The sequence below is a fragment of the Anser cygnoides genome, chromosome 5 (genome assembly GCF_040182565.1).
Source record: "Anser cygnoides isolate HZ-2024a breed goose chromosome 5, Taihu_goose_T2T_genome, whole genome shotgun sequence".
In the NCBI taxonomy this organism is placed as follows: Eukaryota; Metazoa; Chordata; class Aves; order Anseriformes; family Anatidae; genus Anser; species Anser cygnoides.
In genome coordinates, this window is record NC_089877.1 from 37,642,244 (window position 1) to 37,662,208 (window position 19,965).

Genomic DNA, 19,965 nt, shown 5'->3' on the forward strand with positions numbered 1-19,965 from the left:
AGAATTAAGGTATTTTAATGCACTGGGCTTTCCTTTTATGTGGTTATCCACTTAGCAAGCCCATGCTAATAAAAAGGGGAGAGTTCTTATAGTGGCCATAAATTGGAAACCAGGGTCCCAGTGCTGCAAGAACCTTTCTCTACACCGTGAGCAATTTTTTTCCCTTTTTTTTTATTTTTTTTTTCTGGCAGTGTTCTGAGTTGGTCAGTGCTCAGACAAGCTGGAGGCTGTGACAGCTAAGGCTCTGATTTTTTGATGTGATGGATGAGTGCAGAAGATCACTTAGGTTCTAGCCAAAGCAGGAAGACGAACGCCAAAGTGGGCTGCTGACCCCGCACCACAGATGTGAGCTTCATTTAAAAGCAAATTTTTTAATTTTAATTTTATTTTTTTTTTAATTTTTCTGGACCTTTTGAAGCAAGGTGTGCGCAAACATGCCACATCCTGTAGCTTTCCAAACTGGGAGCCTTCCTTCAGATGTTCCTTGTACGCTCCCGGCTTGCTGCCTTTTCTGTTTCGTCTCTGTTTGAAGTGGTGTCCCATTTCCTCCGCTCAAAGACCCCTCCCCGGTGAGTTTGGGAGCCCTACTTAAAATAATAATAAAATTTCAGCTTAGGATCCAGCTCTGCTCCTACCTAGCTGAGATCCCTTGCTCTTTATGGGGTCTTTTGTGCAGGAACTTTGCTGTTTTACAGGCTGGAGTGGCATTTGTCTGGAAAATGCCACCCTAGACCCTTTCCCTTGCAGAAGGCAGCCACAAACCCCACGGAAGTGAGCCACCCAGGCTGCTGCTTGCTGCAACGCTGGCTTGGGCGAAGCAGTGTGGGGTGTAAAGAGGGTGGCAAAAACTCGTGGGGTGCTAGGGGAAGGGACGGTGGGCTTGCTTCTGCTGCCGGCTGATCGTCTCCTAAATCCCCTGCTTCACTCCCTGCCCCGTGGGGCTGGGGGCTGGCAAACCACGCAGCCATCCCGAGTGTGTGGGGGGGTGGGTTTAGCATAGTCGGGGGGCGGGTGAAATGAAGGGGCGAAGGCGGCGATTGCAGAGGACGATGCAAAAAACAAGGGACTGGGGGCTCGGCTGAGCCGGGGTGGGCACCCACGCGTGGTGGGGTCTCCGCAAGGCTCCCCCTTCTCAGCAGCGCGGCCCCGGGGGGGCGGGCGAGAGGCGGAGCGGCGAGGGGGCGGCGGGCCGGGCTCCCCGGGGGAGGCACCGGAAGGCGGCCGGCGCTGATTCATTGCAATAAATCGGTCCTGAGCGGCACGGCTCGCTCATCGTCGCCACAGCCCCAGCCGGAGCCGCAGCTGGAGGAGCCGCAGCCGCCGCGGAGGAAGGGAGGGAGGGAAGAAGGAGAAAAGCAAGGGGAAAGGATGAAGATGCAAGCCGAGGTGATCCGCGAGGGCGAGCTGGAGAAGCGCAGCGACAGCCTTTTTCAGCTGTGGAAGAAGAAGCTGGTGGTGCTCACCAAGGACAGCCTCAGCCTCTTCCCCGACGGGCACAAGCGGGCCAAGGGCAAGGAGCTGGGCTTCGGCTCCATCCTCAAGGTGGACTGCGTGGAGCGCACGGGCAAGTACATCTACTTCACCATCGTCACCAAGGACCGCAAGGAGATTGACTTTCGGTGCCCGGACCAGAGCTGCTGGAACGCCTCCATTACCATGGCCCTCATCGACTTCCAGAACAAGCGGGCCATCCAGGACTTCAAGAGTCGCCAGGAGATGGAGCAGGCGGCGGGCACCCAGGAGCGGCGGCTGGCCCGGGCGCCCTGAGCCCCCCGCCCGCCGCCTGGCACAGCCCGGCACGGCCCCAGGTGAGCCCGAGCCCCCTGTGCTCCGTCCGGCTGCCAAGGGGTCGCCCGCATCGCCGGGTCCCCCCAGGCCGGGTATTTCGGGTGGGTGCGGGCGGCGAGGGACTGCCGGGGCAGAAATGGCACTCGACGATGCTTTCACGCAGAATTCCCTATGGAAACCCCCAAGCATGCGATGAGGGCTGGACGCTGCCTCCCACTTGGGAGCTCTTTATTTTTCTATTTCCACCACCCGGTGCGTTTCACTAACATGCTTTCTCTCGCTGCCCTTAGAGCATGCCGCTGGATGATATACCAGAGCAAGTGTCTTGGACTGAAATGGGACAGGGTACCAATGAAGGAAAGCGAAGAAGATAGCTGGAAGCAGCTTGGTTTTCTCCAAGCCTGTTGAGACTGCTGAGCAAAGAGCCCCAAGCTCTGCCTGAGATGCATTTTGAAAAAGAAAAACCAAAGACTTCCATACAGGACTTCTAGCCAGGCGTCCACGTGTGTTGAGTGGCACGACTTCGCAAACGATTATCTTGTATTTATGAGACGCAAGGAAGATTCAACACTGACTGGTGGTGTTAAACACAATTTAAATTATTTGTACTATCTATATTTGTATTTATTTTGATGAATGTCTTTTGGCAGTTATTCGTCTTAATATTGCTTTTGCATTAATATGTCCATTCCAAATAAATTACTTGAAATGTTCACTTTTTATTACTATAGTCTGTGGTGCAGTAACTTCTTTGGTGGATGTGTATCTGTGGCGCGGGCAGTGGCTTGAAAGGAGTGGGTGAGCACCATTTTGGTGGCCTGGACTGGGCAGTGGGAGGTGGAGGAACTCGAGGTAACCCATCTGTATCTGAGAACAGGGAGGGAAAGCATGTTGAGGGCCAGCGCTGGCCAGCGGTGGAAATACAAAAGCCTTCCACGTGCTCAGTAAAGGCTCTTTCGGAAGCATTTTCCCATGTAATTGAGTAATGGCAGCTAAAGACGGCGCAAGAGCTCCCTGCAACTATAAAGTGCTTCTGCCTACTACTAATGCCCTTTGCCTTCCCCCTGCTGCCTCATAGCTTCCTGCTGGGCTGGGGCAGTGACCTGGATTATTGATTTCAGCCTAATGCAGTGCCAGAGCTCTGGAGGATTGCTCACCTTTGCAACACAGCAAGCCAAACTCATCTCCTCTTATCTGCCTGCAGTGACGTGGTGCCTAGATCAAGTTAAATTGCCTGGGAAGGAGTAAGATGGTCTTTTCCTACAGAGCCCATAGACCAAGCAGCAGTTCTTTTATATATATATATATATATATATTGGGGACAAAATTATTGAAGATTTATCTCGTGAGGCTCAATAATCACTAGTGAAGTATTCCCTACTAATGCTCCAAAGTTGATCACTTCATTTGGATAATTTTCCCCCCTCCCCCAGTATCAGGAAATTCTTGTAGGAGAGTTTATAGTAGAGGAAGCTATTTAATTACAAGCAGCCTGTAGTAAAAGCAAGACAGGCTCAGTACAGGGAATAAAAGTCACCCCGGGAGGAGGGTCAGGGCCACAGCAGGGCCAGGCATCCTCCTCATGCCCTGCTGGCAGCTGTGCCCAGCAGCCTCATGCACCGTCGTGGCTTCCCAGGCTTTAACAGCGGACATAGCAAACACCTGGCCACAGCATCTGAAAGCCTTTAGCTCTGGCTCCCCTCTAACACAAGAACACCAGAGGCATGGTTAGTAGAGTGATAACGCACTGCTGCTCAAATGTGGGTGCGTTCTACCCCCATTTTCTTTGTTAGTATTGAGGGAAGAAAAAAAGCCCAAGCCGAGCAGAGGGGCTGGCTGTTAATCCCCTCAGTTTCCGTGAATCCAACGCAGGAATGCTGACTTAGAGCAGCTGGGGCTCGGGAGCTGCTGCTGACTGTTTGCAGTGGCAGAGGCAGCTTGCGGGGCATGCAGCCCCCTGCTATTGCAAGCTGGTCTGCCCACTGGGGCAGATGGCCTTGATGTCAGGTCTTTGTTGTGCCAAGGGTGAAGAAACACAAGGAGCAGTTGAAAGTGCTTTATTCCACATTTGTGGCCTCAAAAAGAAAGCACAATGCCACTGTCTTCTTTATTGCTATGGGAAGAGTAAGGGGGCAGCTTTGGTGCATCTGAATCAGTGGGCTTTCTGCTCTCTGAGCGGGATTTTACTCTTTAAGAGGTAAACAAACAACCCAATATTGACAATTAGCTGCAAATAGCCGAAGGAGTGGACGCCGAATCGTTTGTACAACACACCGCCGATGGTTGGGCCCACCGTCCGTGTCAGGGGCTGGACCGACGCGCAGATTCCCAGCATGGTACCTAGGAGAGACGGCAGAGACAGGCACACGTCAGGGCGAGGGCGAGTTTTGGGAAGGTGTGTGGGAGCCCCTTTGTCCCTGCTGGCCTTCCCCCCGCAGTGGTAGGAAATTGCTTCAAATAATCTCTCGCATTCATTTATAGAAGTCCAATTAGGGTTCATTAAGTCTAAGGCCTCCTGGAGGCATGGGGACGAGTTTCCACCAGAGCCAGCTCAGCTCTTTGACACTGTGATGCAGATGGTCATAATGCTGCCTGAAAGGCAAGCCGAAGCTCACTGCCACCTTAGCCAGGGTCCAAGGATGCTTTGGGCACTAGAAGATGCTCCTGAACTCAATCAGGCTGCCAAATACAGCACAGGTTGGGGACGGAGATGTCGCTTCTAAGAGCACATTGACGCCTTCCAAAACGAAGCACGCTGTCTTCTGATATCATGATTAGCAGCAGTGGGTACCCGAGAGGCTCCCATCCCACCAAGCAGCAATCACCATTTCTTCTCTTGCATAATACTGCTCTTGAGAGCTTATCAGGAGCAAGAAACTTAGGTTGAACTATGTCTTTAAGACTAAATAGCTAAAAGCACAGCTAGAGACCGAACCCCCTTGAGATTACCCCCCCCCACACCCTTGCGAACAGAGCGGATGTTTCAATTTGGATGGAAATGGGAGCCTTTCACCCGGCTCGGCCGGTTCTCCTTCCAACAGCTCCCACATTTGCATGGTTAACAGGAGCCCAGGGGAAGGGGAAGCACCTCCACTTGGGCAAAGGCAGGTTTTTCCGCCAGGACATCTCACAGGATGCAACCACGGTCCCCTGCACCCGCCGGGCTCTTGGCCATGCGGTCCTCATGCGGGATGGCACTCACACTCAGGGGAGCAGACAATGCCCATCCAGCCAGGAAATTATTAGCCCACACCACTGGGCGGGAGGGCAAGCTGTACAAGAAACTTATGCTCTGCTCTGAAATGTTGTTTTAAATTATTTCTCTTAACCCCAGTGTGATTAGTGGGCTGTTGGCATCAATTTTCCACCAAGACATGAACTGAACCATCACCACACCATGCCAGCAACACCTAGGCAAGGGGAGGATGCTGTCCTGCTTGCAAGATGTGGACACCAGTGTGATATCTAGCATGGCTTAGAGCAGTGGGTGACCACGGAGGACTGACCCCCCCACCCCAGCTCAGAGGGAGGGTGGGCAGCCAGGTGTTGGTGTAATGCTGCACTGGGACTGCTGCGCTTTTATCAAAAATGCTTAAAATACTTGTGCAATGAGCCCGAACCGAGGGCATAGTCATGGTGCGCGGAGAAGGAAGTCTCCCTGGAAGAGCTGCTGAGCTCCTCCTGCACATGGGAACACCACGGCGATGGGTGGGACCTTAACCTGACCCTTTGCCAATGGGAACAATCCCACAACCACCAAACTTTCTGGGCAGGTTTTGCAATTATTTTTTTCCCTCTAGGTATTTGAATTAAACTAATTACTACTTGCAATTGCCAAACTGGCTCTTATGATTGAGGAGGCACTTTTTTCCTTTCCTTTTTTTTTTTTTTTTTTTTTTGAGCTGAAATCCATCCTCTCAAAAGGCTGGGCTCTCCCTCTGCACTTCTGTAACACACTGCTGAGAAAGATAATTTCTATTTAATGGGCTTAAATTAGATCCCTCGTGTCGGATGCCCTGGAGCTTTGGGACACTGTAAATCTCAACCCTCGCTCCATTTCCACGCTGCACACGTGATAGATCTCAGTTAACATCAGACCTTTAACCGTGACGAGTCACCACGCCAGCAAAAACCATGTCTGCATCACTTTGTTCAGCTTTGCCAAAACCCATGCTTGCTTGCCACCTTCTTTATCACAGTGATCTCATCTTTCTGTACCTTTCCTCCCCCTTTTTTTCCTCCTTCACTAGCTTTTCCCCTGCTTTTTCCCATACCTGGCATCGCTACCCCTTCCCATGTGGCCAGACCTGGCCAGTGCAGTCACCTCCCACCCCAGACCTTCTCCCAGCCTCTCCTCCCACAGGTTTCGGGGCCGTGTCCCTCCTCCCAGCTCACTCCTTTCCAGCTCACATCCTGTCACCGCCTTCAGATGACAGTGCTGGCCTGGATCAGCCTGGTGCCCGCGGGGCAATAGCGTGGCCTCATTTAATGATCAGGGCACCACGAGCGGCCGCCTCCGAACCAGCAAGGCAAAGCTTGGGGGGGACTGGGGGGGCCGAGCCTCATTGCAAGCTCTCCTTCTAGGGCTTTGCGCCTGATGTGCAAATAAAATTGTGAAACACAGGCCCGTGAAGCAGTGATGCTCTGCTTCACTTCCTTCCTACCTCCCCCCTCCTTTAGGCAGGAACAAGACCTCCATTCTCGGGGGGACAAGGAGTGCTTGTGCCGATGCGAGCCCGCCTTGGCTTGGGGCTGCACTCCCACCAGCTCGCGCGGCCAGCTGAATGGCACATGCACGTGGTGCAACATTTTCCCTTCCTGCCTTTGAAGATGGGGAGGGGAAAAAAAATCAAAGGGAAATGAATGAAATCATTTCCACTCCGTTGCCTTCACTGGAACTCGTCAGCCTCAGGAGGAGTGGCCTGAGATGGGGCCTGAAAGCAGGGTGGTGGGTGCAAGGGATGGGGCCATCCTCCAGCCACCGCCTGGTCTCTGTTTCCTTGCAGAAACGCCAAGCTAGGAGGCAAGGATGGGTGACTCAGTGTCTAGCCAGGGCGGACAGACAATCGTCCTGCAACACCCCATCCTCAGCTCACCCCAACCTCCAGCTCCTCACATGGCCTCCCTTTGGCCAAAAGCAAAGTCCCCCTAGCCTCTGCCAGTCCCAGGTAAAAACAGCAGGGGCTGACCCCAGGGAATGAAAGAGAGGCTTTTCCGTTAGGAGAATCCCCAGATTTACACGCCCTTGGGGAAGCGGCGATTCCTAGCACACCACCAAAATGCTCTCACTGCAGAGCCAGTTTCAAGCTGGCAGAGGAAGGAGCCGCACTCGAGCTGCTGTACGGGTGGAGCAGCCCTTGTGTGGTGCCACCCACGGCCTGCGACGGATGGCAGGCATCTTAATAGCCGCATTGCTCTGAGAGACACCCACGCCGTCACAGCCACAGCTGCCGCGGAGAGGCAGCTCGCGAGGACGTGGCTCTGCTGTGTCAGGCATTCCTGCCTTCACTGGGGATGCGCCCAAAACAAGCACGAGACTAGCAGATGCCTCCTCCCTGGGAAACACCGTGAGGGAAAGCACTGTTGTAAGGGTGAGGGGCAGGAAGGGCTGGCGAAGACACAGTTTTCCACCACTGCTGTGATCCTCCATTCCGGCAGCATGCCTCCTCCTCGTGCACAGTTTTGAGCCTGTAATTTGTAGGAGCACTTGACATGGCATCAGCCCAGAATGGATGGGCACATTAGAGCACATATCCCAGGGTCCCCAGACATCCTCCTGCCACCCCATGGGCTGTCTCCATCCTGCCTTTCTGTGCAGAGATCATCCATCCTGTCCTGTCGTAACAACATACGCAAGCGGGGACCAGGGTGAGGCAACTAAACCCATTTTCCCCTCTGACCGATGCTAGCCTCCGGGCTTTAAGAGCCGAGCAATGCTCTGTTTTTCCTTACAAAGCCCCTTTGAGCAGAGCCTGGATGAATTCCAGCTTTACTTTATGCCCCAAAGGCCTTTGGTGCCCTTCCTCCACTACTCTCCCTCCTCGCTGAATGTTGCTCCAAGTCGTGAAGCAGCAGATTTCCTTCCTGGTCATGCAGAGGGGTTGGGGCATCTGAGACCTCGCCTCTGCATGGTCTAGGAACTTCTCCCAGGTAGAAACATCGCGCTTGGAAATCGTGGGCTCCCAGCATTTGTAGTAGAGGCGGTCTTCAGCTCTACAAATAAACTTCTGGAGTGACGTTTAGAAAAGCTCTTCATCCAGAAGCATCTTAAAAGTGCTTTATAAACTTCACTAATGGGCTGTGCAGACTCTAAAGCCAATTCTCAGTAGGGTTCTATGGGAAGGTATCTGCTCAGACAGCTGCAAGTGAAGCTGAAGTGTGAAGGCTGGTGGCCCAGAAGGGCTCAGCTAAAGCAGAGGAACTCTTGAGTACCTGGTGGTCAGAGCTCCGGGAGCAAACTGTGAAAGACCATGAGTGGAATACGCTGTAGCAGGTTAACGCTGCTCCATCATGGGGCAAACTCAGCAAGGCTCCCATGGCAACAACACAGCCGTATTTCCTCAGTCAACTGAAGAAAAATTGCAGGTGTGAAGATTTCTGCTTCTACGGCTGCATTTCAGACCCCTTGTACAGAGAAATAAAGTAACTCTATGCAGAGATATGGCCAAAAAATGGAGACAGGGCAATGACCGCATGGGGCTGGAAGCAAAGCACATGGATTGGTGCTGAGTCGGGGATTAGGGATGGTGGTGCTGGGGATGGTGTCAGCTTTCTGGGGAAACAGCTGCTGAAAGAGTGAGGTATATCAGGCCACGGACTTCACCTTGTGTAGGGCAAAGGGGACTGAAGGTCCAGAGCCGACAGCACCCTGGAGCCTGATGGCAGCAGGTAGGGTAGGACTGGGTGCACCGGCCATGGGATGTTTGTTCAACACTGCTCTGACTCATCCTGTGCTAGTACCACCGGTACTCACTCACCCCTCCACTGACACCCACCACATACAACTGCTGCAGCCAGATTTGCTGGGGAAACGGGCATCCACTGTGGTGAGCTGGAGCCTGAGCTGGGAAGCACCTGATGGGCCCCAAAAAAAGAGCAAAGGGCATGGAAAAGGACCTGTCTGCTCTCTCTGATGAGCCTTACCGGTGTCGGAGGAGGGGACAGCCTTGGTGAGGATGCTGTCAGTGATGGTGCCCAGCATGGTGAAGGCAAACATCAGCGGCAAGGCAATGATGCAGTAATGCCATACAGTCCTCATCAGAGCCTAAGAGACAAGACACAAGGGACCACGGATCATTAGAGAGCACAAAAAAGCAACTTTGCAGCAAGAAACTATACAGAAAAACATCACGAGCCAAACCTGTGACATTTAGGTAAATTGTGAGAGCCCCAACTGATTTATGACAATGTGGCTTTGGCCATTTCAGGGTCTTCCGTCTCCCAGCATTTGTGTGCAGGGAATTATTCCAAGCATGCAGCACAAGTAGCAGGCGATACCCTGTAATCCGGCAGCACGTTTTCCAGCCCTGCCGCGGGTATTTTTAGTGTCTGGGAATTAGTGACGTCCCCACACCCTCCCCCCGGTCTTCTGTCCCTTGTCCAAGTCCTAAGGAAATGTTCAGCAGCAGATGCATGTGGTGTATTTCAGGAAGCCTCCATTACTTATACAAAACAGCCTAGAGAAGGCACTTTGGTTCATTATCATAACTAATTAAAACCAAACTAAGCTTGCCAAAATGAATGAACCCGGTGCATTATGTAATGCTGTACCTTTGGGATTTCTAATCCTGTTCTCCTGCTTCCTCGCTAATAAATTCACCAAATTCAGTAATCTGGAATAGGTCTTCTGGCCATAAGCGCACATTAGCGAGCATAATTAAGGAGAGTAATGATTTTGTTATTGCACATATTCTTAGTGGAAACATCCCTCCAGCTGTTTAATGCTTAAACAAAAGCGGTGAGGATCCCTCAGCGATGGGGCTAGAGCGGCTCTCAGCCCTGCTGGTCAAATAAATATATTTCTCTGGGGCATGGAAAGGAAATTCCCCCTCCCTTGCCAGTCTCCTGCCCTCAGCCTCATCTCGAGGTGTGTTGTTGTGGCTGGAACAGTCACCGGCCCAGCCAGAGGTTTCATTCTCTGGGGTTCTCACTCATAAAAACTGGTCTGTGCCTCTTGGCTACAGAAGATGGAGAAGCCCAGAGCCATCGCTAACTAATGACTTGGAAATACTGAGGTTTATTCATAGTTCCCCTCTAGACTTGTACACGGCCAGGTTTCTCTCCTTGGAGGGGCTCTTTGCCTACATTTTAGTTAAGAACTAGGCATTCCTGCTTAAGGAACTGGTGAACAAAGTCAGAGGAACAGGTATTTGGTACATAAACATTCAGACAGGGGGAGAATAATTCCTTGCCAGGGCAAATGTCATTGCGGGACAACACGGCGGTTGTAGGAAAAAACAGCTGTAACACTCCCCTGCCTTGAAGGAGTGTCTTCAGGGGCTGGAGGGTGAAGGAAATGGCCAGGAAAGAGCAGACTCGCAGCTGTGCATAGACCTTGGGGAACGTCTCCTTGCTGCCTTGGGGCTTTGACGGGATGGGGTCAGGTGGAGCTTGGTGTCCGCTACTCATCTGCAGCCCAGCAGACAGCAACCTTTTCCACCCGGCCAGATCCGAGGCCATTTTCAAGGCGAGGAAGGCAGACCCAGGAGTTTCAGCTCAAAACCCAGCACCTGGGAACCAGAGGGGAGGAGGCAGGATGGGGCACAGCCATGCCTTGAGACAAAGCGAAAAAACTTCCCCGTCGACACCGCCAAGACCTCCTACGCCCCTGCCCACACACTCGGCTCGCAGCACTGCCAGCATCTGCATGCCAGACACCCTACCCTGCTCTCCCTCTTCCAGGTGTGACTGCAGGGCTCCCAGCCCACCCCTTCCCTCTGCTGCTGCCAAGCATCCTTCAGCCTCTTCCCGGCTGTCTGCGGCCATCGGCGGCCCCCATCTGAAATCCCTTCAGCCTGCCTCATGGCAAGGGAGTGGGTTTTGGAGGTTCTTGTATGGACAGATAGCTGCTTTTCCTCACTGCCTCTCTTTGGGGATTTGTTGTCATCCTTGTGCTTGGGACCTGCCTGAAACAAAAAGCCACCCCAGAGACAGATATTTTTGCAGCAAACCACCCAACAGAGCGCTTTTTAATAAGGACTGTGTGCCCAACAAGGACGGCTGCTGCATTTGCCTATGAATAGCTCTTGTGGGAAGTCATCACTGACCCTTGTCCCTGGGCCATGCTGTCAGGACGTCCACAGCCCTCCAGGCATGGTGTAACTGCCAGCTCTCAAACCAACCATTTCCCTTCCCCGCTTTCCCCTCCCCGTGCAGCCACGTCAGCCCTGTGGCCCCTGCGCTGCTGTCTCTCCAGAGGAAAATGGGAATTACCCTCCCCAAATCACCCCCTTGCTGCTCTGTCATTGCTGCCCAGTGAGCTTGTGTGTCCCATCCACACTGGTTTTGGATAGGTTTCAGACACATACACCAGATCCAACAAAGTTGGCTGAGTGAGTGCCTCCAGTCTGCTCTGTTGTCGAGGCTTTCTCCTGTACTTTCAGCAGCTGCCAGCCCTCCATCCCAGTGAGACACTGGTGTACCAAAGCCCTTTACTCCACCATAGGCCCTCTGCCTGAGCCCTGTAGACCCAAAATCAGCGGCACCATGCCCTGCTCCCATCTACTGGTCCTCACATCTCAAGGTGGGCCAGCTCCACCTTGACCCCACCTAATTGCTCCCACCCAAGACCAAACCCGAGTGGTGAGACCCTTAAAACCACCCCTGGGCCACACTTTATGGGGCACACCACCACCAGCTGAAAAGGCACAATGCCAGTGGGCAGGGACCAGGCAGACCCTTCCCAAGCATCCCACCGCCCTGGGCAGAGCTGGCTTATCTGAGTGAACGTGATTATCGGCAGAGCTGCCCACGTCAGCACGATTTCCCAATTGACATTTGGGGTTGGCATCGACTCTCGCCCACACCAATACAACTGGCGATGGGTGACGCCGCTTATCCCCAAACCGAGGAGCTGAATTATTTTCTTGCTGCTTCCTTCTCCAAATGCTCTAATCTTGGGGGAATTAGGCAAAACAAAGGCCCGGAAAGATGAGAAAAAAAGTCCTTCTCTGTCTCACAGCAGGGTACGACTGCAATGTTTTTTCTCCCCATAATCTGCATTTACTTTCTGGGCTGTTCAGGAAACGCAGCGGCTTGAGGACGGAAGGCAGGACCTCTATGCAAATCCAGTGACTCAGGATGGATTTACGAATTTCTGTGCTGGATTATTATTCTGCTAATCCCTGTAACCATTACTCACAGCACTCTTTATCGTTGCTGAGCACAGCCATGTTTGCAGAGAGGCCCAGGACTGCTGGTCCCCCCTGAGCACTGCCCAGCAGAGCCAGCGGTGGCACTGCCAGCAGCAGTGGTGGCAGCCGGGCCCCTGCCTGCCACGTTATTGAAAGGCACCGTGGATGATTTTACAGCAAACCTTACCATGCCCAGGCCCACGCCGGCGAAGACGAGGACGCCAAGCCTGAGCAGGGTCCTCTCCGTGCAGTGTTTGCTGAGCTTCCCAACCACCAGACCTTGCACAACCTGGGGGAGAAGCACACAAGCAACGTTAATCCAGTTTAAATCAATGGGAACAAGCTGAGAGGGCAACTGAAAGGGAGCAAATGAGTTATTTCCTTGTTGCTTTTTTTTTTTTTGGGGGGGGGGGGGGTAAAGGGTCTTTGCTGTCACAGTAAATGGCCTCAAGACACAATCCATGTTTCTGAGCATTTTGCATCCTAGTGATAAATCCACCCTGTCAGAGGAAGATCTCTCTAAGGAGTGGTGCTTCTGTGAATTTGCTGTCACTGCCCGGTCAGCAACGGTGATTGAAACCACCGAAAGGCACGTGGAGATACAAATTTTTAACTTGGGATTTTATTTATTTTATTTTACTTTATTTTATTTTATTTTATTTGTGAAATACAATTACTGTTAAATTCTTCATTTTTGGCAAGCTCTTTCAAAGCAAAACAGTACATATTTATGCAGAGGTGGAAAACACCTCCTCTCCTGTACCTTATCTTGCCATTATTTTAAACTATAAATGTATTATTTGGGCAGTTCATCATTTTTATACAGGAAATAAGGACAACAGCGATGCTAATCCCCAGCCCCAGCAGTATGCACAGGCACAAGGGGCAAGGAACTGGTTTTATAGTTTTTAAGCAAAAACTGGGGGAGAGGGGGATGGAAGGAGGAGCAGAAAATGTAAATCCCAGGGCATGTTTGTCTTTTACAGTGCTTCAGAGAGCAAAGGTGCCCACTTTCATTTCTCTGCTCAGCATCTGGCGCACTTGGCACTGGACAGAGTGGGCAGGAGAGGACAGAGGGTGGAAGAGCTCATCCTGGCTGACGGGGCTCCAGGGGAGGGACAGATAGGGATCTACTGAGCTTCCCCCTCTTCAGAAGGGTTTGTTTGATCTGAATGAAAGCCCCTCTGACTTGAAAGAAGAGCTTTAGTGCAAAACACTTTGTTTTCTGTGATGGCTTCGTTTCAATTTTGGTGCAGCCTAAAAAAACCTTGGTGCTCGGATTTGACTTGGGCCACGGCTGTGCTGCTGTCAGCCTTACTGTGCTAATCCTAAGGGAGAAACCCTAAATCCACTGAAAGGAAATCAGTGCAGGATAAATAAAAAAGGATGTTATTTAAAAGAAATGTTAATGTACAACAAATAGTCCAAAAAAAAAAAAAACACAACAATTTAATTGCAAAAATAAAATCAAACAGTAAAACGTAAATAGACATAGAGTGAAAATAAGGTGAAGTTTTCATAAAGAGTGATAACTAGTTTAAGTATTTCTCCAACAAGCTACAACTTAATGGAAAAAAATCAAAATTAAACCCTTTGCTGTCCTTCAGAGCACAATTTTTGGCATGAGGGGGCATATTGCCATGCAGAAATTTGGTTTCCCAGTTCATGCTTCTGCCTCTTCCCTGTCCCTGTCCCTGACCCTGACCCTGTCCCTGTGCCACCCTTGGGCAGGGCTCAGGCGCTGGGCTCACATACGTGGCGGAGGCACGAGCCCTGTGCGGCTCACCTGCCTGGTGGCATTGGGGACAGTGCAGTGCGATGCTGGGACAAACGATGGGGTGACCTGAGTCATTGCGGCTTCACGCCCGCCACGGACATGGGCCGGGCGGGAGGAGGATGAGGCCAGCCCTGGTAGCTCCTGCTCGGGATGGGTGGAGGAGCTGCTGAGTCATGCTTCATTAAGCTGAGCACTCCGAAAATGAAGAAGAACCGTCATTAACGCCTTCCAGCCTGCCGATCCCTCCCACCAGGGCTGTGCTGAGTCACAGGACTGCCTTCCCTCGGCGTGACTTGACATGGTGGTGGCATCACCCAAACCCTAGTTCGGCTCCTCTGAGCCACTGGAGGAAAGGTTTCTCAATTTGCCTGGACTTGAATGGTGTATTTAATCGGGATTCACCGTGCAGGCGCAGCCCTGTCCCTGCCCATCCTTGAGTCATGGGGGGATATCATCAGTGATTTCCAGAGAAGCCTACTCAGATCACCATGGGAGCGGCAAGCATCAGCCCACGTCACCTGCTTTCCATCCCAGGCCATGTGGACATCCCTGGGTTATACATACCCCAGCCTCCCCACTGGTTACTGGGCCCCATTGGCTTTTGCTGCTGGTCTCCCTCCCAGCGTTGTTGTTGCTGATTCAGCCATAAGCCACAAAGGCCCCTCATCTTGAGTCATCACCTCACCCTTTCTAACACCAACATCTTGATTTAGGTGAAGGATAATATTTTTGGAGCTCAGGACCTGCTTACGGCCAGAAATGAGACCTGACAACTCATTACTTCCAGCAGAGAGCTTTCCTGAGTCATAGATAAGCTTGTAAAATCCCTAGAAAGAGGCTTAGAGGAAGAAAAGTCTAGAAAAATGGGGACAGACGGATCTGCACCACCCAGTGATGACATCCTTGTGCCAAGCACACCTGCCAAAATGCCACCTACAATTTTTCATGGGCATGCAGGTGCCCAATTTGCTCGAGCAGCAGCATGGGCACATTTGGGATGGAGGAAACCAAAAGGTTGGTGTGCACGATCTCGTGGAGGGTTTGGGTGACGTGCTGCCCTTGCAGTGCTGTTAGTATGGACGTAGGCAGTAGCGGGGGCACCTGGGACAGTTTGGGCTTCCTCGCTCCCATGGATAAGCTTGGTCAGCACCGAAAAGGCAGCAGTGGGATTCATTTTTATTCCTGCTGGCATGTTCGAGGCTTTTTCCTTGCATGCAGCCTCCACTTGAGATCTCATGGGCCTTCCCCTCCCACATTTAATCTGCTGGATGGTGCTTGCCTTTGTAACCTGACCTCCTTTGAAGTGCTGGGGCAGAGACAGTGTACCTGGCTGGAATGTGTTCTGTCATCAATAAACAAAAGGGAGAGGAAATTGTTTGCAAGTGAAATAACAGGCACTGCCCGTGGCTGTGTACACATGTCGCAGGAAAAACCAACACTGCTTTTTCTTTTTCCTCCCCCCTCCTTCTTACAAGGCAAATAAGTCTCCTGATAAATGCAGAACAGCCAAATCTCTCTCTCTTTGTCCTTACATTGGATTCGTACTCATGATTCCTTCCATTAGTTCAGATGATGATGTAGAAAACCACCCCCACTATTACTGTATCTGCTGGAGCTCCCGTTCGCTTGGGAGAGCCAGTGACACATCTTGTAGACCTCACCACCAACTCTCCCAAGTCCCTTACAGCATGGAAAAGGCTTTTGCTGTTTAAAGGTCTAAAGCGTTATTTTTTGCCTGACTTTTTAATGGCAAAGCAGTTTCCTTGCTGTGTGGAGCTGCTGTGGAGCCAGACCAGGATCCTCAAGTAGTGACATGGAAAAAGTCCAAGTCATACAGATACCTGGCTGATCCTTCATGCCCACCTGTGGCCGTTGGACATGAGGCTGTTCCTACAAACTCCTTCACAAGCACCCGCTGAAAAAAGAGCCCAGCAAGAAGACACCCATTTAAACAAACACCTGGAAAGGAGAAGACGTGAGAAGTTCATGGAGGCAGGCACAGCCCACGTAAGGGCTGGGACCAGGGGTAGACACAGGCTGGGGCATCAAACAGTGCTGGACATTTCTTGACAGGCTGAAGGTAGTGCAAAACCCTGCACTAGTATGGGTGGGAGGGGAAGGAGGTTGTTTTATAGATACGACAATGCCAGAAAGCATTGGAGAATTTGTTCAGGTCTTGCAGAAGAGCACAAGGGTGTTGGGGCTGCAAGGAGAGCTGACAGTAAGGACCGAACTGCTGAAGCAGCACTTGGCCTCACAGGGGAGAGACGAGCGTGTGTTTTGCAAACTCCAGCCTACTGGTTGGCTTTCCCCCCTCCACCCCCCGCCACAGGTTTAAATCCTTCAAAGCGAGGAAACTAGAGAACTTTCTGTTTGTTGTTGCAAGGTCCTCTCACCAAGTGGGTTTTCCCCCTAGGCGAACCTGGCTGTAATTAAATCCCCAGCTCTTTAATCATCCCTTTTGCTGCACAGAGAAATAAAAAAGCAAGAGGGACAGGCTGGTGATAAGATGATAGGCAATGTAAATCGTTCCTCCAGGAATCTCTCTCATCTTTCCAGAATCACTCAGTACGAACTTGTCCCTCCAGAAGCTGCACAGCTAGAGGTGGAGTTTGTACAACAATGCCAACTAAACGCAGTAACTAGAACAGATGTCTTATGATTTCTTGGTCCTCGGGGTAATAAATACCTACCCCTTTGTCCCACCCAGAGTTTTTCTTTTGTGTGTTTTGCTTTGTTTTCAGAGAAAAAGTTCTTAAGGAGAGCTCCCCCTGCCCCCTCCCATGTCTGGAAATCTAAGCATCAGATGCGACCAGATACGAACCAGGGACTCCAGGTATTTCCCCTGCCTTAATCCTCCGGCAGCATTTTCCAAGCACATACTACGCCTGAAGTCCTCCATGCCATCACACTCCCCACTCCAAAAAGAGCTGGATCCTAGGCCTGCTTTTGCCCATTATGCAAAGTTAAGTTATTTTAATTTTCATATGATTATGAAATTAATTATCCTCTGGAGGGAGAATGAATAGCATCCCACACTCCTAGACATTCAATAGGAGGGAAATTTCATTCACATGGCCTCTGAGATGTGAGGGCTCTGGAATCACAGTGCCGAGGACAAGAGGTACAGCATCCCTGATGGGCTCCCAGACCTCTCACTGGATACCCACCAGCAATCAGATGAAAATGATTCAAACACATCACAAGCAAGGGGATTTCTGCGATGTGAGGTTTTGTGCCCCTCCCGCTCTCTGCCTTCCCATCCTCATTTCGTTATCTCCCATCAGACTCCTCCTCCCGGACTTGCTCTGGCACCACCCCAGCCCATCAGCCAGCCCCACGCTGTCAGGGTGCGGAGCCTGCATTGCATGAATTATCCTCCCCTTGCTATTTTCCATCCGTCTGTCCCCTTCCCACCCTCACTGTGCCTGCTCCGTATCCTCTGCTATCAGATGATGCTCTTTGCCTAACTGCAAGCAGGTGCAGCTGATGATCTCTTCCTAGCAGTCATAAATAAATGCATAAATATATATATATATTTAATTACCCTTTAACTATTTTATTATTGGAAAATGCAATCCAGCAAGGAGCCAGTGGACTTCCCACACAAGGCTATTTAACCTTGCAAGTTGGAGTGCTTCACAAGGGAATGTTAGTGTCAAGTCTGCTGGAGAAGAGCTAAGGTGACCTGTCCAGGATGAAGAGCAGGGCAGGGGCAGCGTCTGGAGCAGCAAATTTACACCAGCTCCTAGTGCTTCATCCCAAGAGCCTGGAAGCCTCTTTCCCATGGACAAGTACACTTGTTGGTACTTCTACAACAATAATGTCAGCAGATGTATTACTTTGGGCCACTCAGGTCTCCCTGACCATCCCACAGAGATGGGATGCAGAGATGTGGTTGGCGTTTCTGCGCTGATCCCCCTGTGCAGAGAGGTGTTTGAGATGTCCACGGCAAAGTTCTTGAGTTGCCTATCTGACTCAAAGCTTATCTGACTGACTCAAAACCACTCCAAATCTCCTCTCTACACACTCTGTAGTTGACTTGAATGATGAGAAGCACAGATGTTGACAGTGTGGTGGCTGCTTGTCACCACAGGAGGTTAAATGAGGCTGAGAAGCTGAAAAATGAAGTTAAGCAATTGGAGCGTAACAACCTCGGGGCAGGAGAGGAAAGCAGGAAGAGACTATCAGTATTTGAATTGCCTTGGTATTGCTTACCAGGCTGGGAAAGGGGGCTGTGACATCCCTTTGTGTTAGCTTTGAAAATTAAATGGAAAAAAATATATAGAAAAAATAGAAACTGCAATAATGTTACTGGACTTGCCAGGAATTGGCAGACCAGGCAATGCCATTTGTTGGTGTATGACTTTTGGGGAACAGTTGGACAAGGTCTTGCTTGACGTCAAAACGCCGAAATCTGTGCACGCCTGAAACCTCTTAGCACAGGCAGTGTGTACTGTACATGTACAGGAGACCACGGCCTTGCCCTCCTGCCCTGCAGAACAGACCCCTGAGCACTGTTTTCAATGTCTACAAGGATGTTTAGAGTAAACAGGATGCAGCTTGATTTTTATTTCCCCCTTTGGTTCTATGACGTCCACTCCCACCTATAAAAGTTCTTAAATGTGGCCCATTTTCAGGCCCAGGAGTAATGCAAATGAGAGGGGGATCTCTAACAGGGGGGCTTAGAGCAAGTCAGGGAGAAAACCCCTGCAGTATTTTAGAGAAAGGCAAACTAAGGAATGAGAAATCAAAGCTGAGGACCTGCTTGATGAAATTCATTGAAAAGGACGTTATATTCGTTATGAATAAAGCTATAATTTAGCAAGTGAAGTGGGGAAGCCAGTCAGCAGATATTAATCACCATTCACCCATCTAGACTGGTGGAATTTGCTTGCACCTTAATCTGCATTTATATCTCCAGCAGTATCAATTCACTGTACAACAGAAACAGACGTGCCTGAAATGCCAGCTGAGGGACGATGAAGGCCCATGAGCTCAGCGGGATGGAGCTGGCACACGTTACATCTCCTGTGCACATCTTCCACTGGAGGAAACTCGACAGAAAGCAGTTGTAAAGTATTAACTCGGCCACTATCTACAAGAGATACCTTTGGGCCAGTGCAGCCAGGGTCCTGATTTGAGAGTTAGGACACAAATCTCATGTCTTACAGTAGCTTTAAAGGCAGATGGTGAAAGCATCATAGATTTGGACCAACTGAGGATCTGGTCCTGTAAAAACTAGAGTGGAGCTGGTAACTGCCAGCTACAAAGTGGAAAGAACAAGCAACAAAGCAGCAGGCAGTGCTTTGCAAGATGTCTTTGCTGCCATCAGGATTCAGAGGTCCTGTGCTTTAAAAAAAAAAAAAAAAGCATTTTTCTCTTTCTTTTTCTGGTGTTTGGACTACAAACCCCAACACAGCACCACAAGGAAAAGAAGTTCCTTCATACGCTACGACCACTTCCCTCCTCCTGCATTTCTGCTGTCCGAAGTCATGCGCTGTTGAACATGTGTAGCAAAACAGACAGAAACTGCATGGATAGATGAAAGCAAGCTGCCTGGCTGACAAAAGCCAGTTTCTGTGCCAAACGCCCCAAGGCAAAGCCTCCCCAGCAAAGCAGATACTGCACCTGAGCCCGGAGGCCACTGCTGGATTCCAGCACGGTAATGGGTATGGTTGGGATGAAACCCAGACTGTGGGAAGGGTCAGAGCCTTGGCTAGCGCTGCCATCTGGTTATTTGCTAGGAAGCAGAGTGAAAGCAGCAGGTCCCACACCCCTCAGGACCGTAGGGTGCACTGGCACGGCAGTGCAGGTAACCTTATCTACGGCAGTTTCAGCCAAACTAACCTGGGAAACAATAGCATGAAGACAGACAGATATCCCACACCAAGCAGCACCGTCCCAGCTCCGTTGAGCAACACAACGCCACTCCTTCCCAGACTGCACCATTTTCACCTTTGGTGGTATCGTAACCCACAGCAGCCAGCTTGAAACAAGAACCATTTCCATGCTGCAATCCCAAATTTGATTTCCGTGTAGACATAT

At 51.0% G+C, this 19,965-nt stretch overlaps 2 protein-coding genes across 3 annotated transcripts in view; one reads left to right on the forward strand and one right to left on the reverse strand.

Annotated features, from left to right (window-relative positions):
* Window positions 1-1,248: 1,248 nt before the first annotated feature.
* On the forward strand, window positions 1,249-2,518 carry PHLDA2 (pleckstrin homology like domain family A member 2). Its single transcript, XM_013191566.3, has 2 exons — window positions 1,249-1,808; window positions 2,079-2,518. Exon 1 carries the CDS (start codon window positions 1,369-1,371, stop codon window positions 1,765-1,767), a length of 399 nt encoding a protein of 132 aa, XP_013047020.1. The 5' UTR covers window positions 1,249-1,368; the 3' UTR covers window positions 1,768-1,808; window positions 2,079-2,518.
* A 1,311-nt stretch (window positions 2,519-3,829) lies between these two features.
* The window catches only part of SLC22A18 (solute carrier family 22 member 18), a 57,432-nt gene continuing 41,296 nt past the window's right edge, over window positions 3,830-19,965 (reverse strand). For both annotated transcript variants that reach the window (XM_048066686.2, XM_048066685.2), the window contains exons 8-10: window positions 12,328-12,429; window positions 8,932-9,052; window positions 3,830-4,128 (exon numbers count right to left, since the gene is read on the reverse strand). In XM_048066686.2, coding sequence (XP_047922643.1) covers window positions 3,941-4,128; window positions 8,932-9,052; window positions 12,328-12,429 — 411 coding nt within the window. In that variant the 3' untranslated portion in view covers window positions 3,830-3,940. The remainder of the gene's footprint in view (window positions 4,129-8,931; window positions 9,053-12,327; window positions 12,430-19,965) is intronic.

What these genes read in the sequence shown, in the direction of transcription:
- PHLDA2 (XM_013191566.3), top strand. Translation starts at nt 1,369, where the DNA reads ATGAAGATGCAAGCCGAGGTGATCCGCGAGGGCGAGCTGGAGAAGCGC.